Source organism: Sebastes umbrosus, chromosome 6 (genome assembly GCF_015220745.1).
Source record: "Sebastes umbrosus isolate fSebUmb1 chromosome 6, fSebUmb1.pri, whole genome shotgun sequence".
In the NCBI taxonomy this organism is placed as follows: Eukaryota; Metazoa; Chordata; class Actinopteri; order Perciformes; family Sebastidae; genus Sebastes; species Sebastes umbrosus.
In genome coordinates, this window is record NC_051274.1 from 22,826,952 (window position 1) to 22,851,355 (window position 24,404).

Sequence of the window (24,404 nt, forward strand, 5' to 3'; positions counted from 1 at the left end):
CTGAATCTGAATGATGTTTTATTTTGAAAAATGACCGGATTCTCTCCGTTACATCGTAGTGATACGTTAACGCTAAAATTTAACCCACAAGCTAGCAAAATGAGTAAAAAACAGACGTCTTTGGAGAGTTTCTTTGGGAAGGGGAAAAGCACCACAACAGCACTGAAAACCCTGTTGCCATTTCCGACATCCTATCTGTGTGAAGCGGGGTTTTCTGCAGTGACAGCAACCAAAACTAAATTACGGAGTAGACTGGACATAAGCAACACACTTCGGGTGTCACTGTCTCCTATTACCCCTAGATGGGACCGTCTCGTTGCAGAGAAACAAGCTCAGGGCTCACATTGATTTAGCGTTATGGTGAGTTAATTTTTTCATGCACTTTATATTCGTTTTTGTGGTGTATCTGTATCTTATTTTTGTAGGCATGTTTAAACGTTACCATAGCGACCAGAGAGCGTTAGGGGGCAGAGAGGATGATACTCATGTTATGTTGTTGGCGCGATGTTAAGAGGACGCTGCTAATAAAGTTGCATATGAGTACACAGTGCATTCACGTTTATTATTATATTTACAATATACCACTGTTTTTATGCCGGTCGTATCATTTTATTTTGTTGTATTTATCCGCCACACCTTGAAGGCCTGTCCGTGAAAATATTGTCTGACGTTAAACCGGTCCTTGGCGCTAAAAAGGTTGGGGACCGCTGGCTTAGAGCATCCATTATAAGCAAAGAAAGGGAGAGATGGAGGGAGGAGGGAGAGGATTGTGATCTCTGTATCTGAGTGTTGCATGTGGAAACAGTGTCTGAACCTGAGAATAGATAATCTGTCACTGGGGTTTCTCTCACATGTGAACAACTTTCTTCTTTTACATGTTAAAGTGTCTTTAGTCTGACCTGTGTCTTTGTGAGTGATGGTGAGACGGTAAAGTCTAATGCAACTGTGAGTGTGTGTACTCTACTTGTGTGGCTAATGGGTGAGGCAGCCAGGCTTCTCTGTTTGCTCTCACTGTCTCTCCTGTAGACGACAGAAACATCCTGACAGCAATCTGCCACCACCCTGTCACTGTGGGGAGATGGATGCTGCAGAGACAGCCCTGCCAACCATTGAAGCACTTGACAGTGCACCTCAGGGATGTGCATGCTCATGTGTATGCGTGCTCGTTGGTTCAGTGCCAGCCGATACTCAGCCTTCTCTTGTTTCCTGTCGATGCCCCCGAAGAGGAACCTGAGCGGGCGCTCGTCTTTGTTGCAGTAACCAGGTGGTGATTTCCACGCTGTCGGATTGTAGCTCGTGTGAAAGGAGCATGGCGTGATGAGGGCTGCAAAAGTGAGATGAGATCACATACTGAGTCATAAGCTCAGCGGCTTCAGGCCGAAAACATGCTGTTTGTTGGTCAGACAATAATTGATTGGGTCTCAGTCAGAACACATTTCATAATGGCATCATCACCAACTTTTTTCGTTTTTCTGTTTCTGTTGGTTATGTCTTGAGTTGTTTCCTCGGATAAACTTACTATACTGACATGTCCGCAGACTCTGATTTCCTCTGGAAGGAAAGCTGATAAGTTCTAATGTAGTGTTGATTGAGTTTAATGTGCTCTAATGTAAAGCACACGTCTAAATATGGTACACTTAGAGTGTGTTAATGTTGGCAATTACACAACCTCATCAGCTTCCAGGTTCAACATAATCAGTAACATGATGATGATTGTGTGTGTGGGAACAGATACAGTCAGTGCTGTGTTTTCACCTTGAGTCACACAACCCCTCCATAGCAGATGCACACTCATATCACCATGTGTCCATGAACGCACTGTCTGACAATCTGAGCATTCATTCAGTCTCAGACACACCTGCTCACAGATGCAAGAGAGTAAAATCAAGAAACGGCAAGTCCTACAATGGATGTCCGGCACTGATGGATGAAATTTCTTTAAAACATATGCTTATTATTGTATTTGATAAGTTTACAGTTGATATTATGATATATAGCATGAGAAATTAGTCAGATTTTTCTATACTGGTATACCATGTCCATACCAGGCATTTTGTTTTCGGGTTGTTCGACCGTCATTCTTGTGAACGCAATATCTCAGGAACGCCTGGAGGGAAATACTTCAAATTTGGCACAAACATCCACTTGGACTCGAGGATGAACTAATTAGATTTTGGTGGTCAAAGGTCAACATCACTGACCTCACAAAACATGTGGAATTCATATGCTAATTTTGCCAATTTCACACAAATGTCTAACAGGATTAAAATAAGTGAAGACATTTCGGACATGGAAGTAAACTGCAACTTGACTGGTTGGTGGAGGCGGTAATTCTAGTTTTAAAAACTAAATTTGAATAAAATTGACTATCACGATATATATTCATATTGATTTTATGTTGGCATTACTGCCAAGCTCGACTGTCACCATTCCCTCCATCTTCTTCGAAATCTCCGCATAAATCGCCCGGTTGAGATATGAATCATCCAGTTTACGTTGTACTGACTCTTCGGCCCAAATGGAAATCAGACAGCGGGTTTCTGTGTGTTAATATTGCGGTATGAAATTATATACCGTGATTGAAGATTTTATCTGTATCGCCCACACCTATAGATGATCACTCATTCAGAAGATTGATATCAGTTCAATCGCTCCAGTAAACCTGGGATTTCCTTAGTCTATAGGTTTCTTTGGTTAGACTGCCCCACTATGTACTGTAATGAATTGTCAGGCTAAATGACTTGTGTTACACACACACAGTAAGCGTGCCAACATGCCAGCATTGTGAAATACGAGACCGCCTGCTCGCTCCATGGAAACAAAAAGAAAAAAAACGCTGGCTATGCTGGCCCCATGATCATAAATGAATACAGAAGTCAATATGGAGCTGTCTAAGTCAGGAACCTCTTTATGACCCATGAAGTGAACACACACTCTTTAAACTTGTCTGTGTAACACACTTACAGACGCTGGTGATGACACCATCTAATACAGTCTAAATCAGTCCTGCAATAAATCTTCGTTTCATAAGGATTATAATAATCTGTGTTTATTTAAACTAATTTAGAGAGCTGTTGATTCTGACTGTGTCTCTTAAACTAGAGATGTAATGTTCAGTTTCTTAGACATATCAGTCCTGCAATAAACCCCCTTCCTGATTGTTATGTTCCGTTTCTATTAGATTGCATTAGTTATAGCCTCAGCTGCTAACGTAAAGGATAGCTTGAAAACAACCACATTCATGTAGGACCGGGGTCAGATTGTTGAATGCATTTTAATGCAGTTCAAGTTTGTTTCTCAAACCAGTTAACGTTACATTCCGTCGCTATGGCCGTCGTCACTCTGGCTTTCAGCGCTCGTAGTGCTGCGCAACGTGGCTGCTGCATCTATTCTGGCGTCCATCGTGGAGTTGAAAAGAGGTTCTTCTTGGGTGTAATCGAGCTCGGAGTCCAAAACATCTCCTTCACCGGGAGTTGTTTGGGTTCGTGGCTTTTCTGAAAGCATTCTTCAGGTGTTTGATTTTACGTTGGCAGTGCTGCCAAGCTTGACTGTAACCATTCCCCTCCATGTTCTTCAAAATCTCCTCGTAAATCACCCGGTTGCGATATGAATCATCCAGACAGCGTGTTTCTTGTGTATTACATCCACGAGAATCCATTTTGCGTGTTGTTGTTCTTCTGTTGTTCTTCTCTCTTTCTCTTCTTGTTCTCAGCTCTTGTTGTTGGCCTGTTGTCGCACTTTAAAAAGCTGCCGTTGGAGCGCGTATGAGTACATACATCATTTAAGCCGAGGATGTGGTCCAGGACACATTCGCGTACACACTGCTAAAAGAATGTGGCCATATGTGGTCTGAGTCATCGTATCCCAATGTGTCTTGAGTGTGTTTACACACTAAGGTTGTGACGGTGAGGACATTTTCTCACCGGTTAATAAACTTGTGACAACACCGGTGTTACCGATCACACCGGACATTTTACAAGAAAAGATGATCGTCAATATGTGTAGCGTGCTTACTTTGACCTTTAACGTCAGGTGGCTGTGTGTAGAGCTGTCAACTCTCTCTCGTCCAGTGTGTGTCAAATCTGACTCCTGCTACTCTGTGCTGAGACTCCATACGGAGCAGACACTTTCAGTTTGTAGTGTCCGTCGTCCGACTATGTATTGATAACGTAACGCTGCTACGCGAAAATGAACTAAATGAGTTTTATTTCTTTAAAAAAAGCAAAACGACGGTGGGGTTGTTGTTGGTGGTGGTGGTGGACCACTCAGGACGCATGTTAAAACCAGGTCTGAACAGGGCCACTGATGTCTCCTTACTGGGAAATACATGACACCTTCAACCCAACATGGTCTCTCCTCTGTAAATAGCATTATGTATCATTATAGACGTTGGCGTTAGATACTATTTCCAGGAGAGATAGATATCCACTAGAGCGCGTGGCTTTTCGTCTGGTGTCGTAGTTGGGGACAGCAGACTAGCGAGGAAACAGAAGGGAGCAGAGGAAAAAACAGCTGAGAGCAGAGAAACAGAAGACAGGAAGAGAGAAAATAAGGGGAGTGGGAACCTTATCCTGGAATAGCCAGCAACTAGAGCTGCAGACTCCACCCTTCTCACCCCTCCCCTTACTCTCTCTCTCTCTCTCTCTCTCTTTCTCTGAAGCAGTCTCCTACTAGTCTGTCATTTGACCAGGCAGTTCACAGAGGCGAGAGCTCAGCACCAACAAGAAAACAGAGGGAAAAAGAGAGACAGAGGGAAGGGGAGCACATTCAATGCAACGATAAGCTTGCTGGAATGTTTCTTTGGCTGTTTATCACCATCTGTAAAGCCCTGTGAGTGTGGATTTCTTCTTGGCCGCTGCTTTTGTGGACTCTCTCTTCTTCTCGGTCTGGATGTGCATGGGCTTTAAGTCTGTCTGCAGTCAACTGAGGAGGAGGAAGAGGATCAACTGACACCTTTTGGGGGATTTATACTTTGAGGAGTAAACCTCTACTTGTGTGAGGGTGAGAGAGGAAGACTTGAGAAAGAGACGGGGGTGAGAGAGAGAGTGCCGGGCCATGCCCACCTCTGCTCATGGTTCAACAGCATGAAAGGGGGTCACCATCACCATCGCCACCACCGAGGCTGTGGCTGCCAACACTTGTTCCGTAAAGTCCTGGCCAAGTGTGGCTGCTGCTATGCCCGAGTCAGAGGTCAGTGTCACACACTTAAAAATTGTTTTTTGATTTTCATCAGCCTCAGTTCCCTTGAGGTTGATGCTGTACTTTAATAAAATGTTTGAGAGTCTGTTTTCTTTGTGTGAGAGTGTGTGTGTTTTTGTTGATCGTACTGAACTGAATCAACAACTCCTCTCCTCTCCTCTCATTTAATACCTCTACATTCACTCGCTCTCCTTTTCCTCCACATTTTCTTACATGTCCACCCACCTCTCCCTTATCTCTCCCTCCATTCCTGCGAGCGTATGGTAATGGCTTAAGTGTAAGCTTCAATCCTCTCCTCTCCTCTCTTTCTCCGCCTCCAGCTAAAGCAACAGATGTGTGTGTCACATACACATCAGAGCAGGCGAACAAAACAAAAGTGCTTCCTACAGATGACTACACAGTGAGGAAGAGGAAAGAGGACATGCATCACACATTCTTCCATTAAAAATAGAGGAGAGAGAGAGTGTGAGTGTGTGTGTGTGTGTGTGTATAGGGGGGGGATTTGGAAAGTCATCATGATGAGTGTGTGTCAGTCAGGTATGTGCAGCACGTGGATGGATGAAACACACAGGGGGGCTGAGCTGAAACATCACTCTACCCCAAACAGGGAGAGCTGAACAAAACAGCGGTAATCTCCCCCCCCCCCCCCCCCCCCCCCCCCCCCCCCCCCCCCCCCCCCCCCCCCCCCCCCTCTCTCTCTCTTTCTCTCTCTCCAACTCTGCTGTTGGTTGTAATGAAGTGCAGCAGCAATAGCAGCAGCCCATTAGAATAGTGTGGTTGAGTTAAAGCAGCGGGTGGCATGATATGTAATAACAACAAGGCTGGTGCCGCATTTTTAGAGTTCATACAAAACTCAGGACTCACTGTAACATCTAGCTTGAAAAAACAGAAATCAAATCTTTTCTCACTGTCCTCGGTCTCGGGCGGACACATGACCTCTTGTCACAGTGGCTCGGAAGTTAAAACAACAACAGTGACTAATAGCACCGTATGAGTTTACGCTGCCACGCTGTGCGTTTGTTACCTTTTTACAAGCCTACATCAAAGGGATAAACAGTGGACCTTACCCGCTGAGGCTCTGCACATGAAGTAGGCTTTCATATTATTGGCCAGCGTTGTTGGACACATACCTCAGATTCCTTCAGTTTTAATCTCTTATGTAATGGATATTCTCCCTTTCCATAGCCTGCAGCAGCTCCCCACCTTGTTATCATAGCAAATACACACACACTTAGATCATGATGTCTAAACATGTGGGGGGATTGGAAGAATGAGACATTTCAGGCTATTAAAAGAAATCTCAATAATCATATACAGCTAGAGCATTGTTCCAATAATCCAATAGTCTTTAGATGTTATATAACAGGAGGCTGTTTTTGGTCCAACATGACAAGATGAGATGTTTTTCATTTTACAGTCAGATGCAGAAAACCTCTTGATCTCATTTTACAATCTAGTATGGACGTTCTACCCCCTCTGGAGAAACCACATTATAAAACTACAGTAGTCTCTTAGAGTAACTTAACTATTAATGTGTGCTCCATAAAACCTCTTCATAGAGCATGTAAAGTACATTTCTATGTTTCTGCCACTGGTTTGGTCCCACTAGGAGCTCACATAAACTCCTCACCAATACTTTAAAGCAGTTTCTATAATTAACACAATGTCGGTGGGAAAAGGGTCAGCTGTGGTGCACTTCTTCTTTTTATCTGATCTCTTTAAAAGTCTGTCTCTTCTCTGACTTTTTATCTGATACATTTGACTTTTCAAACTCATGTACTATGTCCTTCTGGAGGACCCCGTTGTTTCTGTTGTGGTGTTTACAGGAAAAACACAGAACAATACAGGTCTGACCTCACTAGCCTCAACACTTTTGGCAGTCCCAAGACAATGTTCTTGCATACCAAGCATGTCACAGGATCAAATAATGTCCGTGTTTGACTGTAGGGGAGCTTTGTTTTTATAATAAACCACTAGCTGACTGTGTTCTCCAGGCTGAGATAATCAGGCTCAGAGTACTAAATAATGATTTGGTGAGAGTTGCCAGATTTCTAATGTGACTCTAGCATCAACAACAAACAAAGACTTTCCTCTTTAGTCATTTTCATCTCCGTGACAAGCTGTCTTAGTCTATTGTATCGGACTAAACTGTTTACGATGCATCTGTTTCATTGATACTAAAAAGGCCACTCCGCTGACACAAGAGGAAATGATAGTGTGCTGCATGATTCATTCCCCACGTAGGCATAATGGCACTTACTTGTACGCTGGGTGATTACACACAGTGCAGTATGCCATTATGCCACACCATATGTGCATCTGGCGTATACGCCTCCATTCACACGCAGATCAACATGCTCACATGTAGCAATAAGGGACTAAACTTGAAGTGATTTCAGCTGCTGTCACTCAGATTAAATGACCATCAGTCCTGCTTCGAGCCAATTCACTCGTATGCAGAAAAGGGACTGCAGTGCGTCAGAAAAACAGGCGAATCAATGGCTTTCTGTGGCCTTATACTGCCTAACATCTTTTTTCACTTCTTAATCAATGTGTAATGAAACAGGAAAACAGTACAGTCCTTAGCTCAGCATGGTAATGTGTGATTGTGTGTAGGGGTTTGTTGTTGCAATGCGTGTGTTGCAGGTTTATTACACAACTGACAAGTGCCAGAAGACATGAAACATAGAGTCAGAGGAAATATGACAATATATAAACATGGGTGCAGGGGGGAAGGGGTGGGATTATTGATCTGAGCAGTACTCGGCATGATAGAGGAGCCCGGAGAGATGGACAGGTGGAGAGATGGGTATAATGAAAGAGAAAAAGCATGCATCATTTTAGCTCTGATGTTAGCGCTGCTCTGCACGGCACATTAGCAGATTGGCTGCCAGAGGGCCATTAGTGAGGGCTGCTTCCCAGCAAATACTGTTGACAAACCATTCAAAAATAGATGGTGTGCCATTGTTTGATATTGTCTTCAGTCAATTGACTGCATAGGCAAGAGGGATGAAATACAACCTGTGGATTCAACAACTCAGATCTGGTAGGAGGGTTGTGGTTTGTGAAATGATTTCAATGTGTGAAGGGAAAGGTGGAATAAAGCAGATAATATCTAATATCTAAGGAAGGAATTCACATGAAAAGCATGTACACTCCCAATGATGCTGGTAATGTTAAACATGATATACCACTGCAGTCTACACAATCAATTCTACATCACATCTTTACTGCAGCACAGCCTCCTACACACCTAATGGTATTTGGGATGCACCCTGAGGTAAATCTGCCACAGACAGAGGGAATAAAAGAAAGATATGGAAGGGATGTGGGTATAAGATCACACTTGAACGAGGCCGACTCACTCTTCGGGGGGCCTTTGAAAATGCATTTTAGACCGTGTTAGAGTAAGCACAGTATTTCTGTGTGTGAAATGTGGTCTAGAAAAAGCATATAAGCTGAATGTGTCATAGAAAATATATTTATAATATGGACTTTTTAAGCAGCTTATATGAAATATGAACAATTGAATTAGACAATGCACTTCTGAAATGCATTTCAAATTGGTTTACATTTGCAACAGTTTTAAAAGGCATTTGAAACACATGAAGGAGCTTTACCTCTCTGTCTGGGAGTTTAGGTTAAAGATGACTTGGCCGCAGATGTAGCAGCGGCATAGCAGGCAACTAAAACAACTTTTCCATCTGTGGACCCATAAACATCCATCTCTATCCCTCCACAACTATATCTATATCCTTACTCATATCACTCTCTTTATCTTTCGCTTCCTTTATGTTCCTGTACGGAAGGAAAAGGCTGCTCTGTACGTGCATCGATGTGTGTTCCCTGTGCATCTGTGAGTGTGCTTATCTGTGAGTGTTGGGGGCTGGTGTTGATTCATGCATGCAGTGAGTTAGGACAAGGATCCCCCCCAGCAATGACACACACGCATACACATAAGCTATGTTTACATGGTTGAATGGCAAAGACAGAGAGAAATACATGATAAAAGCGTAAAAAAAGAATTCAAAGAACATTAAATGGAACAGCCTCACACTCTATTGCTTGTCCATGTGTGTCCACCGCATCGACACACACATGCAAACAGTCATACATATAGTCAGTTCATTGAATATGCGTCATTGGAAACATACTGCATAATTATAACTACACTGTATCTACAAGTCATGGTCCAAATAACCTATCTGCAATATAATATGTTAGACCTGTGAGAAATATGATGTTGTGAAGTTGTTGAATTAGGGCTACAACTAACAATTATTTTCTTTTTTATTGATTATTCTGCTAATTGTTTCTTCGATTAATCGACTAATCATTTCAGCTATATTAAATCGCATACTTTGTACAGCTTCTGTTATTTTGTTAAAATAAAATACTTGATCACTGTAGGAAAATCATTTTTGTCCCGTCGCCCCTGCTTCCCAGACCAGTCAGAGTGTGTGATGTGTTACAGCCCCTGCAGGTGGAAGGGTTCAGTGTCTTGCTCAAGGGCACTTTAGCAGTGTGGTTGTTTTCAGACGCAGGAATCTGATCCCCAGGTTTCCCTGAGACCCCCCGAGACCCGTAAATAATTTTGATAACAAGTCATCGAGTGTGCTTTTGACAGAAAGCAGCCCTGTTGGCAAACGTGAGGGGAAAATTGCCGCGACAGAACCGGCGTGTCTTTTTATGTCTCAGCTGGAGAACTGTCTTTGTCATCAGCTTATAAGGCAGACTTCAGACATTATGGAAAAAGCAACAAAAATAGATGAAAATTGAAGGTATGCTGCTGGTCTGCTGTGGGCCTTGTGTTCGGCAGTCCAAGATATTTTTAAACTTTGCACCCGAGCCCACCTTCCACCTCGTCATCTCCTCTTGCCCTCCCTACCAACCCCCTGTCTCTCTTCTCTGCCGTGCAACTGATCTCCTCCATATTGTTTCTCCCTCGCACATGCAACAGAGAGAGAGAAATGGTGTGAGACAGAGGATGAAGATACTTGGAGCAAACCAGTGCTCCCAGTCTCCCAGCTGTATGAAGGAATTACACGGTCTAAATTTTGGGCTGAATGTTGCGTGATTGGCCGGCTTGGAATGTGAACACCAAGTGGAGCATTAAGATCATTCCCGGGGCATTCTCATTTCTCTCATCCTCCTCCTCCTCCTCTTCCCTTCGTTCCTCTCTCCCAGCTCTCTCTGTCTGACTGGTCGGCGTAGAGCCAGTCAGACGGTTATTAATTATGTCTTCTCCCCTTTTCATTTCACCATCTCCCTTTTTTCACAGTTCACTCTCCTTTCCTTTTTGCTCTACTAAACGTGCCCTTGCCCTGACATACTTCCAGGGCTCCCATGCCCCTCTCCTACTCCATCTCCCACTTTCTTTCCCCTCTTCCTCGGGCCTCTGTTTGTAAACGTGCAGAGGAGAAGAATGAGGGAACAAATTATGAAACACGGGAGTGCATTCCATACCTTGTTTAGAAAGAATTCTCCTACAGCGCGGAGGGGGAGAGGAGCCACTTCCCCCTGCGATCCTACCCCCACTTTCAGCCCATATGGCTCTTTTTATGTCTGCAGTCTTTAGGGGTGTCTATGACATTTTGTTCTTACTCTATTAAAACTCTCGTTTTACTCCCTCCCTCTTATGTTCTGTTAAATCGTGCTGTAATGAAGTGAGATTGAGTACAGTGGATAAAAAACTTGTTCACTTTCTACTCAGAACATCTTTTTTAACATGCTTACTGTAAGTCTCAGCGACGGGTTGACTACACCGATTGCCTCAGTGACCCCTCAGGCTGTCAGAGTAGAGAAGTACTCTGATTCTGGCTGCTCTCCTACTGCGGTTCTCCCCAGAGAACACTTGATAGAGGCCTCGCTGAGAAACTTTCCAAAACTGTGCACAAAGCAAAGCAAACAATGGAAAGTGACATTATTGAAAATGATGTGGAGTTGTGTTGAAAAAGTGGGCTTGAGCTACAATTCAGAGGAGCTGAGGATGCTGATTCTATATGAGCTGACCCTGAGAACAAGTGCCTGAAGGTTACCTCGTTCTTTACAGTTGTGTGAAGTATGTTAAAGACAGTCCTAAACCCTTTGGTTACACTGTAACTCAAGAGACATAAAGATCAGTATATAAAGTGTTGCTGTTGTGTGTTCTGACCAGAAGTCACCCTTGTGTCTTTCTGTGACCAGAGGCTGGTTGTACAAGTTCATCAGTCACTTTTAAGAGCAGTGTGTCGGATCTGGCGGTGAGGTTGCAGATTACAATCAACTGAAGCCTCTCCCGTGTGCCAAGCGGGTAGAAGGACAACGCTGGCCGAAACGAAAATGCGAATGGCCCTCTCTAAACCCAGTTGTTGTAAGAGTAGCTAGATCCTTTTGGAGCAGAGCCAGTGCGTAGACTGTGTGTGTACAAGGGAAGTGAGTGGTGAAGCAAGAGAGAGAGAGCGGCGGTGACGGGAGCGATTAAGTTATCGATTCCGGCCCAAGCAAGAAAAGCTTTGTACTACTATAGAAACATTGCGGTGCAACCTGGCGGACTCTGTGGAGAGGACCCGCTCCCTATGTAGATATGAAGGGCTCATTCTAACGTAACAAAAACAGGATTCTTATCATCAGGTGATTATACACTAAAGAAAACACTTATTAATATGATATTTCTGCCACTAAATCCCCCTAATTGCTACACACTGTTCCTTCAAGTGTCTAATTATTGAGTAAGTATTGCTAAATCACGAAATGAATACTGGGTAAATCATGACTAGCTGACCTAGTTTCTTGAAAAAGTACAAGGAGTTTTAACTAAGAAGGTCAGTGATAGAGAAAGCACAGGATGAAAGAAAACATTTCCCTGCTTTGGTAAACTTCTCCTCTTGTTTCTGCCTGCTCCACAACATTGTCAGCAAACCAAAATTGATCTCTCTTCCTGTCCTTTGTCAGCAGACGACATTGATTGTCAGTTGTCAGCAGGTACCATTGATTGTTACCACAGACACACAGCTCTTAGTTCTGATAAAGCCAGCAGATAGTCTATCGCGGCTAATACTTCAGGTTTAAAATCAGTCTTGGTGGCCTAGCAGTTAAGACAAAAAAACTACAAACAACTGCTGCGACACATGTTGAACACCTCTCTCTCTCTCTCTCTCCTTAGAGTTCCTGTCAGCATCTTCACTATAAATTATCTAATGAAGGAAAAATGCCCTCTTCTCCCACTAAAAATCTTAACAATCATTTTTTATTTTTGTGTAACTGTGTAACTCAATGTAGCAGCAAGATGACCATAACTACTGTATAATAAGACATCACCCCCAGGCTGTATCAGTAGTATGTGTTTCCGTGGTAACATTCAAATGACACTTACTGACAATGGGAGAAAAACATGGGTTTAGTGTTTGCTAACAAAGCAGTTCAGTGAGCAATGAGGATATAAACAGTTTTTAGAGACTGCAATAACCAGCTGACCATATTTGTACCTTTTATAGTGCTTTGCTTTCATCATACCAATAGAATTCATAGTACAGACTCCATAAATTAGTCAACACTGTTCAGTCCGTGGACAGATTTGCAGGTGGACCTGAGCCCCAGGTCTTCCTGTTAACACTTGAATGGATTTTGCGTATTCATAAGACGCTCTCTTAATGGCCACATGGAGAGCTCTTGCTCCAAATGCAGGATTTGATCTGAAACAGACAAAAGCTGGCAGGTGCAGAAGGTTTTCTTGAATGCAGAATTAGCTTTTCAAAGGCATCCTGTGTGCACACGGCATTGTTTTATAAATAAGGCATAAAAAACATTTAATGGCGTGCTACTGTATAAATATTGATGCAAATCAACCGCTAATTATTACACTTTGTGTTTGTGTGTTTGCCACAGTCAGGATATGTGTACATGTGTAGGTTGATTTCATGTCTTGCTGACGGCTAATCTTTTGTGCGTCTGTCCCCCACTCCGTCTCCCTTCTGGGTTTCGTTGCTATGGCGATCAGAGTGGGGAGAGGTGTAGAGCCATGGAAAGGAATGAGAGTATGTGCCTGGAAAGCCCATCAAGTCTGACTGAGAATAGCTGCACCAGCACATCTTAACATCTGCAGGTCGACACCGTGTGACAGATCAGCATGAGAGCTACCTTTTTGTAACCCTTTTATGCTTAGCTCACGTGAACAGTGTGTGTAGCATGCTAAAGACATGATTGTATGTGATGTTTGCAGAATACAGTTCAGAAGTTCAAACAAATCCTCCCCCTCAATTCTGACTCATTTACGGTAGTTTTTGGCTACCTGCAGGTCAGAAGTGACCTTGTATACAGCCAGCGTGAAAAAACAGCAAGAGCCCAGAGGTGAGAGGACCAGAGCTGTCAGGCAGACCGGAGCCAGGAGGGGAGGCTCCCATGGCCCAGCAGGCACCACAGCTCTGTCTCCAGCTCTCCTTGCAGGCCTCCTGACTGGCACTGCCACAGCTGCCATATGGAATCACAATCGCTTTTAATTTGCTTCGTGTCCTCAGCCACCTCGGGCTTAATGGTAGCCTTGTTTGCCCCTAAACAGAAGTGTAAACCACTCTCTCACTTCCTTTCTTTTAGAGTGGCTCCAGATAATCATAGTGATGATCAACAGTTTACCACTGTGTGTGCCTGCACTGGTGCTGAAGAGGCTGAAAGGGCAGTGTTGATCATCACTATGATTATCAAACATACGCGCTCACGCCCATGCTAAAACAGAGTGCCATGTAGACACTGCAAGGTCATGTAAGGCTATGATGTATTAGCCCCACATTCACAAGCTGCAAAATTAACCCTTATCCTGCCAACCTATTCCACATACAAGGACTAGTGACTGAATAAACTACTGTAAGAAACAAACATCATAGCAAAATGTTAATTTAAAAATAAGTTAACATTTTGCTATGATGTTTGTTTCTCTTCATGTAAAGCGAAAAAAGACAGAGCACTTAAGGAGATCTGTGTCTGTTTCCTTCAAAATGACTGCCAGAGTGCCACTTTATAGGACCCGTGGCAAACATTTTATCTATCTTTTCTATTTTAAATATTAAATAAAACAAACACTTAAAAAAAAATGCACAGGCTGCAATTGGGTGCTTTTGACTGGGATCCCCCAGGGCCCGAATACAATGGTCTTTTTAAAAAGCACTAATTAAAACAGAAACAGAAAACATAAGGAACAAATTGAAAGAATAAAGCACCTGTGAGATGACAAAAAGTATCCCTCCGAGGTCTGCGGAGACTCCAGCCGGTAGGATGAGTGTTAAAGTGATGAACACATTAATGCATCAATAATTCTAATCCAATAATATAGATTATTCTGCACTATGAATACTTTTACTTTTGGTACTTATACTAGTATATTTTGATGCTAATACTTTTTACTTTAACTCAAGTAAACTTTTGAATACATGGCTTTTAATTTTCTATTTTTACACTGTGGTACTGCTACTTTTACTTAAGTAAACGCATCTTCCACCACTGTCAATCAGTAAAATATGGGGAGAGTTGAGTTGATATGAAACCATCAAGTAAAATTAGGCATTGTAAATATAAAGTGAAGTATGGTTCAGTATGAAACATCTGTTGTACAGCCTGCTTGACGGGACATCTGTCATGATAAATTCTTTGTCAGATCACAATGAGCAAAGAAAATATTCTTTGCCAGGCTACTTGATGAAAGCCTCAAGCCGAAACATCAAGTCTTTGCTCATCCGCAGGCTTCTGAAGAAAGAAAATACTGAAGGAGTTACAAAAGAATGAACACCTGTGTGTGATTTTCTCATCTCTGTAAACTTTGGCAGTGTAACATATCCAGATTCATACTGACTCCTCTTTGTTCCTAATCAATGTTTTCATAGGTCAAAACTCTGTTCTGACTATGAAAACATTGTTGTGTGCAGTTAAATAAAGTTAGAGAGTTAAATACAAAATCCAACCCAATTGTCATAATTTGTGTTTTAGACATAAAAACACTGATGTGAGTCATAAGTGTTTGAGACACAGACAGCAAGGTGCAAACACTCAGGCAGATTTTGTGCCTCTCACGGCTCAATAGTGATCAATAATATTTACTCCAAGCACAGCGTGGGAAAATTAAAGGTTACGATTAGTGACGTCAATAGGTAGACATCATTCAGAAACACAGAGGAGAGGTGAAAACAGCTGTATAATGTCTTCTGTGGCTCTGAAGGTATATGGAAGAAAATAACCGCCATAAAGATTTGAATCTTGTAAGCAACGGAATAAGACCGAATTTTGATATATAATCACTATTGAAAACTTGCTATTGAAATTTAAATGCCACTGAAATGTTGTACTTTGAAATTCAAATCTCTATGGCAATTATTTGCTTTCACATGAAGGAAGCTTTACAGAGTTTAAGAATAAAGATTTTTAACTGAAGACCTGTGATACAAACGTGGGACGTGCTGTGGGCTTTTAACAGGCAGGGAGGGTCTAATGAAATTCAAATTGCATTATGGGAAATGTAGGATCAGGTGTTTTAAGAGCTTGCGCAGTGGGCAACTCTAGGGTCTGAAAAGTGAAGCCAGTGCTGAAGTGCCTTAAACCTGCATTCTTTCTAATATCCAGCAGGGGGCGACTGCTTTGGTTGCAAAAAGAAGTCTGATTGTATAGAAGTCTATCAGAAAATGAGCCTACTTCTCACTTTGATTTCAATTACTAGTTTCAGGTGTTCTTCAATACAGTATGATGTTCATTTAGTAAATTATGGTCCCATTTAGAGTAAAATAGACCATAAATCAGGTTATGCTTTTGGGCGTGGCTACCTTGTGATTGACACGGCGTTGTCCGTGTTTTCGTCTTACAACTTTAACCCTTTCACAGTCTGTTTTCATTTCATGAAAGTTAATTATAACCTTTTTGGTTGCTTGAAAATGTCTTAATCAGCATTCCGTTGTACTTAGCTCCACCCTCTCGTGTCTCTTCTGGTTGCAAATAAGCAAGATGGCGACGGCCAAAATGCCATTAGCGAGGCTTCAAAACGGCAGTCCACAAACCAATAGGTGACGTCCCGGTGACTGCGTCCACTTCTTATATACAGTCTATGAGCTTGAGCCATACTAGAGAAGAAAAGTCTAATTATCTCAATCTCTGCTGCTTTGATTTTGACCATTCTTGATAGTTTCCATAAGGGAATCCTGATAAGTGTCTTCTGTTGATGGTGATCAGTTAATATCAGCATGAGTGTGAAATGGACCACACTGGAACCTTAATACCCTGAATCTGAGTTACACCAGTTACACCAGAGTACATTAAGAAAATAAAGGCAGATGGTGCCAGGAACTTTAAGTCTCTCTCTGAATGGCTCTGGAGGAATGTCTGGAGTTTTCAGGCCCAGTAACCACAAACATGGTTCCAGTTTCACACTGCCAGGAGCCTGCTGCAGCAGCAGCAGATGGAAAAACTAGTGTCCGCAGTGAGATCGCCACTGCCTACTCATGCTGATGCATCCTTTTCTGTAACAAAGTGAGATTCAGATGCAAAGTAGCTACTGGAGGATTGATTGAAACCTTGGTTGAGATGGAAGCTGTGACGTAAATGCTCATCCCTAGCCACCTTACATGCACCGCTATACTCACCTGTCAGGGCAACATGAGTATTTCATGCATTTCATATCAATGGTAGGCTACTAGTGGTGGTTTAGATCCATCACTTAGTGCCGTTTCATAAGCTCTAATTAGGAGAAGTGTCTGAATCACTCCTTCACATTGTTCCATTAGACAATAGGATTAATGCCAGCCTCATCTATTCAGGCCTGTTTCTCTGTGACTGACATTGCTTTGATGCTTCATCGCTGATGAAAAATACGCCACAGAGTCTGGCTGAGAGTGCTGATGCAGGAGATCCACCCCGGTGGCTGGTTTGTGTGTCACTTTACGGACTGGCGTATTTTCTTCTGTGCTCCTGGAGTCACAGCAGTGTGTGTGTGCATGTGTGTCTGCATAAACTAGGTCAGCAGGAGGACAGGAAATCTCTGTTCACTCCTCTGTCTGACGGCAATGTGTCTCTCTAAAAGTTATTGCACGCAAATACACTCACATATGACACACACAACAGTTGCACTTCTGCACACATGTCCATGTTTCTAGATTGCTTATACGATCAAGTATATTTAAAAGGCAACATGTGCCCTCATCGCCCTCAAAGTGTCCTCCTTTACGCTCACTCAAGGTTTTAGCTTCTATCTATGTGTGCTTAACCTTCATTTGCTGCTTGCCTTAATCATGAATAATCCCTGTTCTCCCCATCAGCCCATCTCTTAGCCTCTCCCTCTTACATATGCTCGTTCATATTCACTGGAAAGATGTATCAGCTTAATCATTTCAGAGGATTTCTAAGGTTGAAGGTTCAGTACTGTCAAAATCACCACTAGAGAAGAGAAGAGAGATTTTCTAAGTACTTTTTCCTTGGCTCCTGTGTCTCTGTCCTCTCTGCCAGTTGGTTTTGCATGTCGAGCTTGTGCTGGTCTCAGCAGCTTTGGGGCAGAGCAGGGCATCGCTTCAGAGGATGGGAGCTGTGTGTCCTGATCCCAGGACAGCACCCAGCCAAAGTCTAAAAACCACTGCAGTGCAGAGAGGGGAAGAGCAGGTTAGAGAGCAAAATGTTGTAAAAGGGAAGGAGTCAAGATGAAGAGGAAGGGAAGAGGGAGCACAGGATAAAGAGAGAACAGCCAAGTGCCAAGATATATTAATCAGAAGCAGCACAAACGAAATACACATGAAAGAGCCTGGGGCCAACAAGATGAAATATAATGAGAAAAAGGTGAAAGAGACAGAGATAGGAGGCAAAAAGTCAGGAGTTTCAAAGGCTTTTTCATTGAGAATCGCTGCTGACAGCAATGAGATCTTAAACGCCGCCTTGTAATCTGTTTTCTGTAAAAGTTCATCAGAGGACAGTTAAAGCGTTTCCGGTCATATGCTTCAGGTACTAAGTGCCTCATTGTCTCACAGGTCTATCAGTCTGCACATCTGAGTGCCTGGGTGCAGCCCAGGTCCTGCTAGTTGATGGGAAGAGTGTCCATTTCCTCTGAGTAGGTGAAATGTAATATACAAGTAGAGCCTGGGCTGAAGTGCACAAGGTGGGGAAGGCAATGAACGAGAGATAGAGAATAACGAAGATAAGCATGGTGTTTTGTTGTTGGCGATGACTCAGGCGGGTGTCTGGTGCCTGTGTGTTGACCGCCACACTCTCAGACCCCCCCCCCCCCCCCCTGGGTTGAGATCTGTGAGGTGCTGGCATTGATTGGCAGCTCTGAGAGTCTCTTAGACTCAGCTGGACGTTTGACACGTTTGGCACCGTGGTGACCAGCAGGTCACCTGCCACTGATGTGCTGTGTGTTGTTTACTATGACAGATAGATTACACTGGAAGCTCACATCACAAGTCTGCAGCCACACATCTGGACAGCTACCCTGGAGAAAATGTACATGTGCCCCATTTTTTTGTGTACGTTCAAGTATGTGGGCACCTGCATGTCTGTCTGTATGTGCGTACTGGTGGAAGCCAGTGATGCCTAAATTGCCCATATGGTCCCGAGAGGCTGTAGGATTGACGGAGAGCTCCGGAGTGGAGCAGCTGTGAACACGTTTGCTCCATTACATCCAACGCTTTTAGCCTGAATTGTTGGCTCAGCAGCACTCACTTATCAACTGATCAATAAAGGGAAGTTGGTCCAAACTTCTTCAGGGGGACCAACACTTAGAGCACATCCATCCAACTTGAGGTTGCTTTGCCTATGTGATTTAATTGGCCCTTTATTTTTCAGTTTCAAACATGTATCTTTTTATTCAATCACATCCAAATCAAACATTTGTGACCTTCACGAGGATATTTTATCTGATGTTTTCCCTTTCCACATGACTGGGAGAGCTGTATCACAGATAATCACTGGGTAATTCAATTCAGCTGCAATTACATTTAAAACTTCGCCGAGCAGACATTCACTTTAAAACCACGTGAAAGGGACGAAGATGAACAGCAAATGAATTTAGAGCTGCAACGATAAGGCAATGAATCGATTTTCAGAAAAGTATTTTTGGTAATCAATCATTTTTTTACCCAATTTGCGAGCAAAAATACCACATATTTGATGGTTCCCACTTCTCAAATGTGACCATTTCTGCTTTTCCTTGTCTTACGTTATAGTAAATTTAATATTTTTGGGGTTTTAGACCGTTGTCTGACAAAACAAGAGATTTGATGAAATCACCTTGGCCTCTAGGAAATTTCAATAGGCAGTTTTCTGAAGTTTTATACCAAACAATTTATCATTTTATCAAGACAACAATCAGCAGATTAATCGTAAGTTGCAGCCCTAAAAATGATTAGACCAGACACACAGTCAAAAGCTTGATTTAGTGCAAGATAAAGTGGTTATGGATAAATGAAGCATAGACTGCCTAAATTAGACTCTCTAAAGTTGCCCTCTCAGGCGATGAGGACTGTCAAACTTCACTATTGTGAGTGAACAACATCAAGAGAAAGTCTGGAGCTACTTTGCAGCAGAAACCCACTCGGCTCTAAAGTTACTTGGTGGTGCAGCAACTTTTTGGGGCGCGCCTCCCACCCAGCAGTGAGTGGGCGACTGGTGAAAGCTCAGCATTAACTGATCACCAGATCGGGCCAGCTTAATGCAGCCCTGTTGCCTTGTGCCTTCAACTCTTAATTATCGCAAGCACATAAACAATAGTCAAGTTGCATTAACAAAATCAGCCTGGGTAATCTTTTCTTAGCAGCGCCATTATGGAGATGAATGTCACTGGGCACTATCAGCATGCAGCAAGACAGAGGGAGAGTGGGAAGGATATTTTTCTCCCAGTTTCCTCTGTGTAGCTGTGTAATGGTATCAACTCCTCTCATCTTGCAATGCGTGGGGAAAGCGGAGGCATGTTGCTCTAAGGGGAAGCTCATCATCTCCCTTTGTGTTTTACAGTTTCCTAGCTGTTAATGATGTCCCTGTAGTGGCTTAAGGTTTCATAACAATACAGAGATTAAGCTTTCCAGGGTCAGCAGGGAAACCGACAACAACGATCAGTAGGGGAGCTGCGGAGTTGCCATGGTGACACATGCAGATGTAACGATCTTCATTATGAAGCCGGTAAATTATGTACGTTGTAAATCTGCACATTTGACAGAGCCACTGTGTCATTCTGACGTCGAGTCTCAAATCATGAAGCTGCGCTGCTGTCTCCACTCACTTTTAATGGCTTCCAGGCACACAGAGGGTGTCAGCCTCTCTCCCCCCGTTTTTTTTTTTTGTTGCGATAAGCTATCTCAGCAGATGTCTGGAGCTGGTTAGAAACTGTGTTACTGCGGCGGTGTCTCTGCACTGTGACCCCTAAACCCTGGGCTGACTGAACCTGAGCAGGGAGCACTGGGGAACACAAACCTCGAGGCCTGGCCCTGGTTAGAGGTCAGAGACGCTGGGGGTTGGGGTTATCACATGAGCTCAGCATCATTTTCACATCCTCTCAATAGCTGGTGTATGCTTTGCCTCAGGCTTTTACAGCTCCAGCCATAAATCCAATAGCTTTCAGATGTTTTTTGATATCATATTGTCTTCTACAGCCAAAACACTTCACAAAAGGCAGAGGGTTGAACTCCGACCGCTGCTCTTTATTATGTCGTCTTTACTATCTATGGACCCATCCAGTGTTTGTTCAAAGTTTTTGTCTATTCCCCCGCAGGGTTTAGCCGTCAACCCTCTCTGCTCCTTGTCTCTTCCCTCTGTTCAACCCCCCCAGACTCAGATCTCTTTTTACACTAGCCAGCCTTTCATGTGGATGTGGATGGGGGTGGGAGGAGTGGATGGGAAAATTGGCCACCCTGGGATCACACACACACATGCACGATGCCTGTAAAATGAAAGATTACAGAGGAAATGTTGTCTATGCGGAGAAAATACACAAGCAGACAAGTTAGCAGCTCGATAAACAATATATTTTACATAAATGTGTGTGGACTGGCAGCGATGTCATGTCATGAGCTGAGTTGTTTTGCTCTGAGGTTTCTCAAACACTCTGACTGAGGTTTGTGCACTGGAGAATAGGGGACATTCTTTACACAGCTCATTTTCATTGATCCGTGCAGTGGCTACTATTGCATTTCTGAGGGAAAGTAATTGAATGAATAAAGTGTGGAAAAGCTCAATCACTTTAAGCATGAAAACTGAGGGAGATTGAGAATTTATTCTGGCTGTGCCTTTGAAGACGGTACACTCACCAAATGGGCCACGCTGTGACAATGTGGCTCCTACAGTCTGGGTCTTACTGCTCAGTGCTGTGATAAGATCTTCCTCTGTGGCTCACATAGGGAACACTGAAATGAGGTCAGTGTTGTTGTCTTTTTATGAACAAATGAATTCATAAACTCGGTGCATTTTCTTGGAAACTAAAGGTCATTTCGATATCAGCTTTGTCGCATTCAGCCGACAATTGGCGTGAAATAGCAGCTGTATTCAAACAATAAAACGCCGTGGAAGTGATGCTTTCTCCATCTGTAGGAGAGTGGTGATCAAGGGTCAGAGGTTGGGTCGAGGGCAAGAAGATGGATGGGGGAGGCATGACTGAACTGCACACAACAGATAAAACACTCCAGACACACAGCTCAGAGGAAAAGCTATCTCAGGACTGAGGAAGGGCGGCAGGGTTAGTTGGATGAGGCAGGATGGGAATGGGGGACCAGACAGAAAAAACAAACAAGTCCCAAGCAAGGATCTTCCATTCTACAAAGGCTTAAAGTGGATGTCCGGTCCCAGCTTGCCCCCCAGCTCACTTCCCATGTCCTCCTGACATCACTGTGCAGCAGCCAGCCTGCAACTGGTCTGGAGTATTTTTCACATCCACCGTTCTGACCTCGGCTGTCTGCCTTGCATCAGCTGGTCATGTGATTGGATGCACAGCTCAAACATAAAAAAAACATGGTCTGCTTGACATGAACAGAACAGTGCATCTTTTATGGTGCGGCTCACAGCTGCACAGCTGTGTTTGAAGAGGAAGGCTATTTATATATCCACCCTTTGTTTTATGTCTGCCTTTACTTCTTCTCTCCTGGTGTTGACACATCTTCTGCCTCCAGTCCTCCATCACGTCTCGCTGACCAGCACAGCTGCCCTCATCTAATAGTTTAGCAAGAGTTCTATTGCCTTAAACAAAATGCTGTTTTTGCACTGTTGTTTTTGTCCATAGATTCATTGATTCATTGACTGTAGAGAGTCAGGATGTACTCTGCTCTTTGACCCATTAAACCCTTAAACCAGTTCTCTACCTCCACATTATTGCTCCCTCAGACACTCATTTTCTTTCTCTCCCTGTCTCTTCTCTCCAGACTCATACTCGGCAGCAGGCAGCGATGGCAGCATCTCCACCTCCGTGGCGTCACTACCCCCGCTGGCTTCAGGCAGCTCGGCCCCCAGCTCCCCAGGCTCCAGACGCTCCGTGAGCACCCTTAAGAAGTGGCTCACGAACCCCGTCCGCAAACTCAGCGTCGGGGCCACCGCCAAAGGCGAGCGTCAGGTCCGCAAACTTGAGGGAAAGCCTCCACCTCTTTCGTCCCAAAGCCAAAGCCTGGATCTGGGCAGCCCCCCGAGGAATGATGACACTTTCACCATCCTGCCCGTCACCCACAGAGAACTGGTGAGAAGTTTTCTTGGTCACATGAACTAATCAAACAAGGTCTTGCATGGCGGCAAGTTACATATTTGAGAGATGAACCACCTCATAATTAATCTCCCAAACCATCTTATCACATGGCCTTTGTATAAACCGGCTCTGAAGTAAACATGCAAAGCTTATAAATACAAACTAAAGCCAACATCCTGATGGTGGCTTGTTTACACTAGGTAGCTCAAGAATATTAGTGGAGACACAGGTTTAATGTAGAGCTGATCCACGGAGGACTAAGTATCATGGCAGGTGGCGATGCTGTTACATAAACGGTAGCACTGCTGGCTCATCCCGCAGGAACTGATGGCGCCATGTACTGTGATTCATGTGCTCCCTCTTTTGCCGTTGTGCAGCTGCCTGTGAGCCCGAATACATGAGCTTGCTACAGATATTTTGCATCATAGATATTTTGTTATTCTGACACTGTGGACGTGTGTCTGCGTATGTGTTTGTGTGTTCCAGGAGTGGAAAGATGGCCTGGCAAGCCCTGAGGACCTGTCACCGGCTACACTACAATCTCCCAGCTACATAACTGACTCGCTGATTGGCTGCACGTCACTGCCAAACACCCAGGTTTGACACCATCCAATCTGTTGTATCACCACAAATTATTTTTGTCACATAGAAATAACATCAAGCAGAGCTTATGTTTATGGCTTTAATACGACTGAAGCCGTTTTTGACCGGATGCCAGAATACTTGAGCTTACCCCTCTGTTTTATAGAAACAATAATGAGATTGAAACTATGAGGAGTAAATCCACTTGTGGTTCATTTTAGCTGACGGTAGACAGTAGCAGTAATATTTTCAATGAGGACCCACCCTGGCGGGGAGGTGACATCAGTACTGTTTGTCCCCATGGCCCTCCAGCCAGATCTGGAAATGACTAACTCCACTGCTGCTGGCGGAGTTCAACTATCAGGCAAAACAAGCACTCGGTTGACACAGGAGCGCTGCTTTCTGCAACCACACACACACACTACCATGCATGAGATATATAGACCCAAACACATGGACATAGAGCACACACACACACACACACACACACATGTGAGGGGCTCTAAATGAATACAAGGCTCTCTCAGAGCAGATCGATGCACCAGAGGGCAGAGCCTGACAGCGACCTGTGTGATGCATGACTCACATTCAACATGTTACAAAAGGACTCGCCCGGAGATAAATAGGATATGGCACAAAACGGCAGATGTGATGAAAGATGACTCCGCTTCTGTGAGCTGACAAAGAACGCTGTGTGCGCACATACGCTTTTATTTCTACATCAAACACTCAGAGTCAGTTGCTCGTGGCAAAGGAGCGTCTTAAGTCGGGTGTTCAGAGGGTCCCTGTGAAATGGAAACATCGCTGGAGCAGCAGTAATACTGCATGAATCACCAGAGCCTGAGCCCTATTGATACACAGTAAAACAATAAAGATGTCTGAGCATTTGAGCATAGTTGGTGAATCGACACCAGAGCACTTAAATCCTAATTTCAGTCTCATCAACACATCAAAAGCTATTAATACGATT

General features: G+C 43.7%; 1 protein-coding gene and 1 long non-coding RNA gene across 4 annotated transcripts in view; one reads left to right on the forward strand and one right to left on the reverse strand.

Annotated features, from left to right (window-relative positions):
• Nucleotides 1-24,404, reverse strand: part of LOC119490573 — an 839,978-nt gene that overhangs the window by 147,089 nt on the left and 668,485 nt on the right. The gene's annotated exons all lie outside the window — the stretch shown is intronic.
• Nucleotides 1-24,404, forward strand: part of arhgef25a (Rho guanine nucleotide exchange factor (GEF) 25a) — a 48,455-nt gene that overhangs the window by 8,932 nt on the left and 15,119 nt on the right. For 2 of the 3 annotated variants that reach the window (XM_037774032.1, XM_037774031.1), the window contains exons 3-4: nt 22,539-22,846; nt 23,339-23,449. In XM_037774032.1, the coding sequence (XP_037629960.1) occupies nt 22,539-22,846; nt 23,339-23,449 (419 nt within the window). Of the gene's footprint in view, nt 1-4,493; nt 5,191-22,538; nt 22,847-23,338; nt 23,450-24,404 lie in introns of those variants that run through there. The other variant, XM_037774033.1, reaches the window with a different exon arrangement.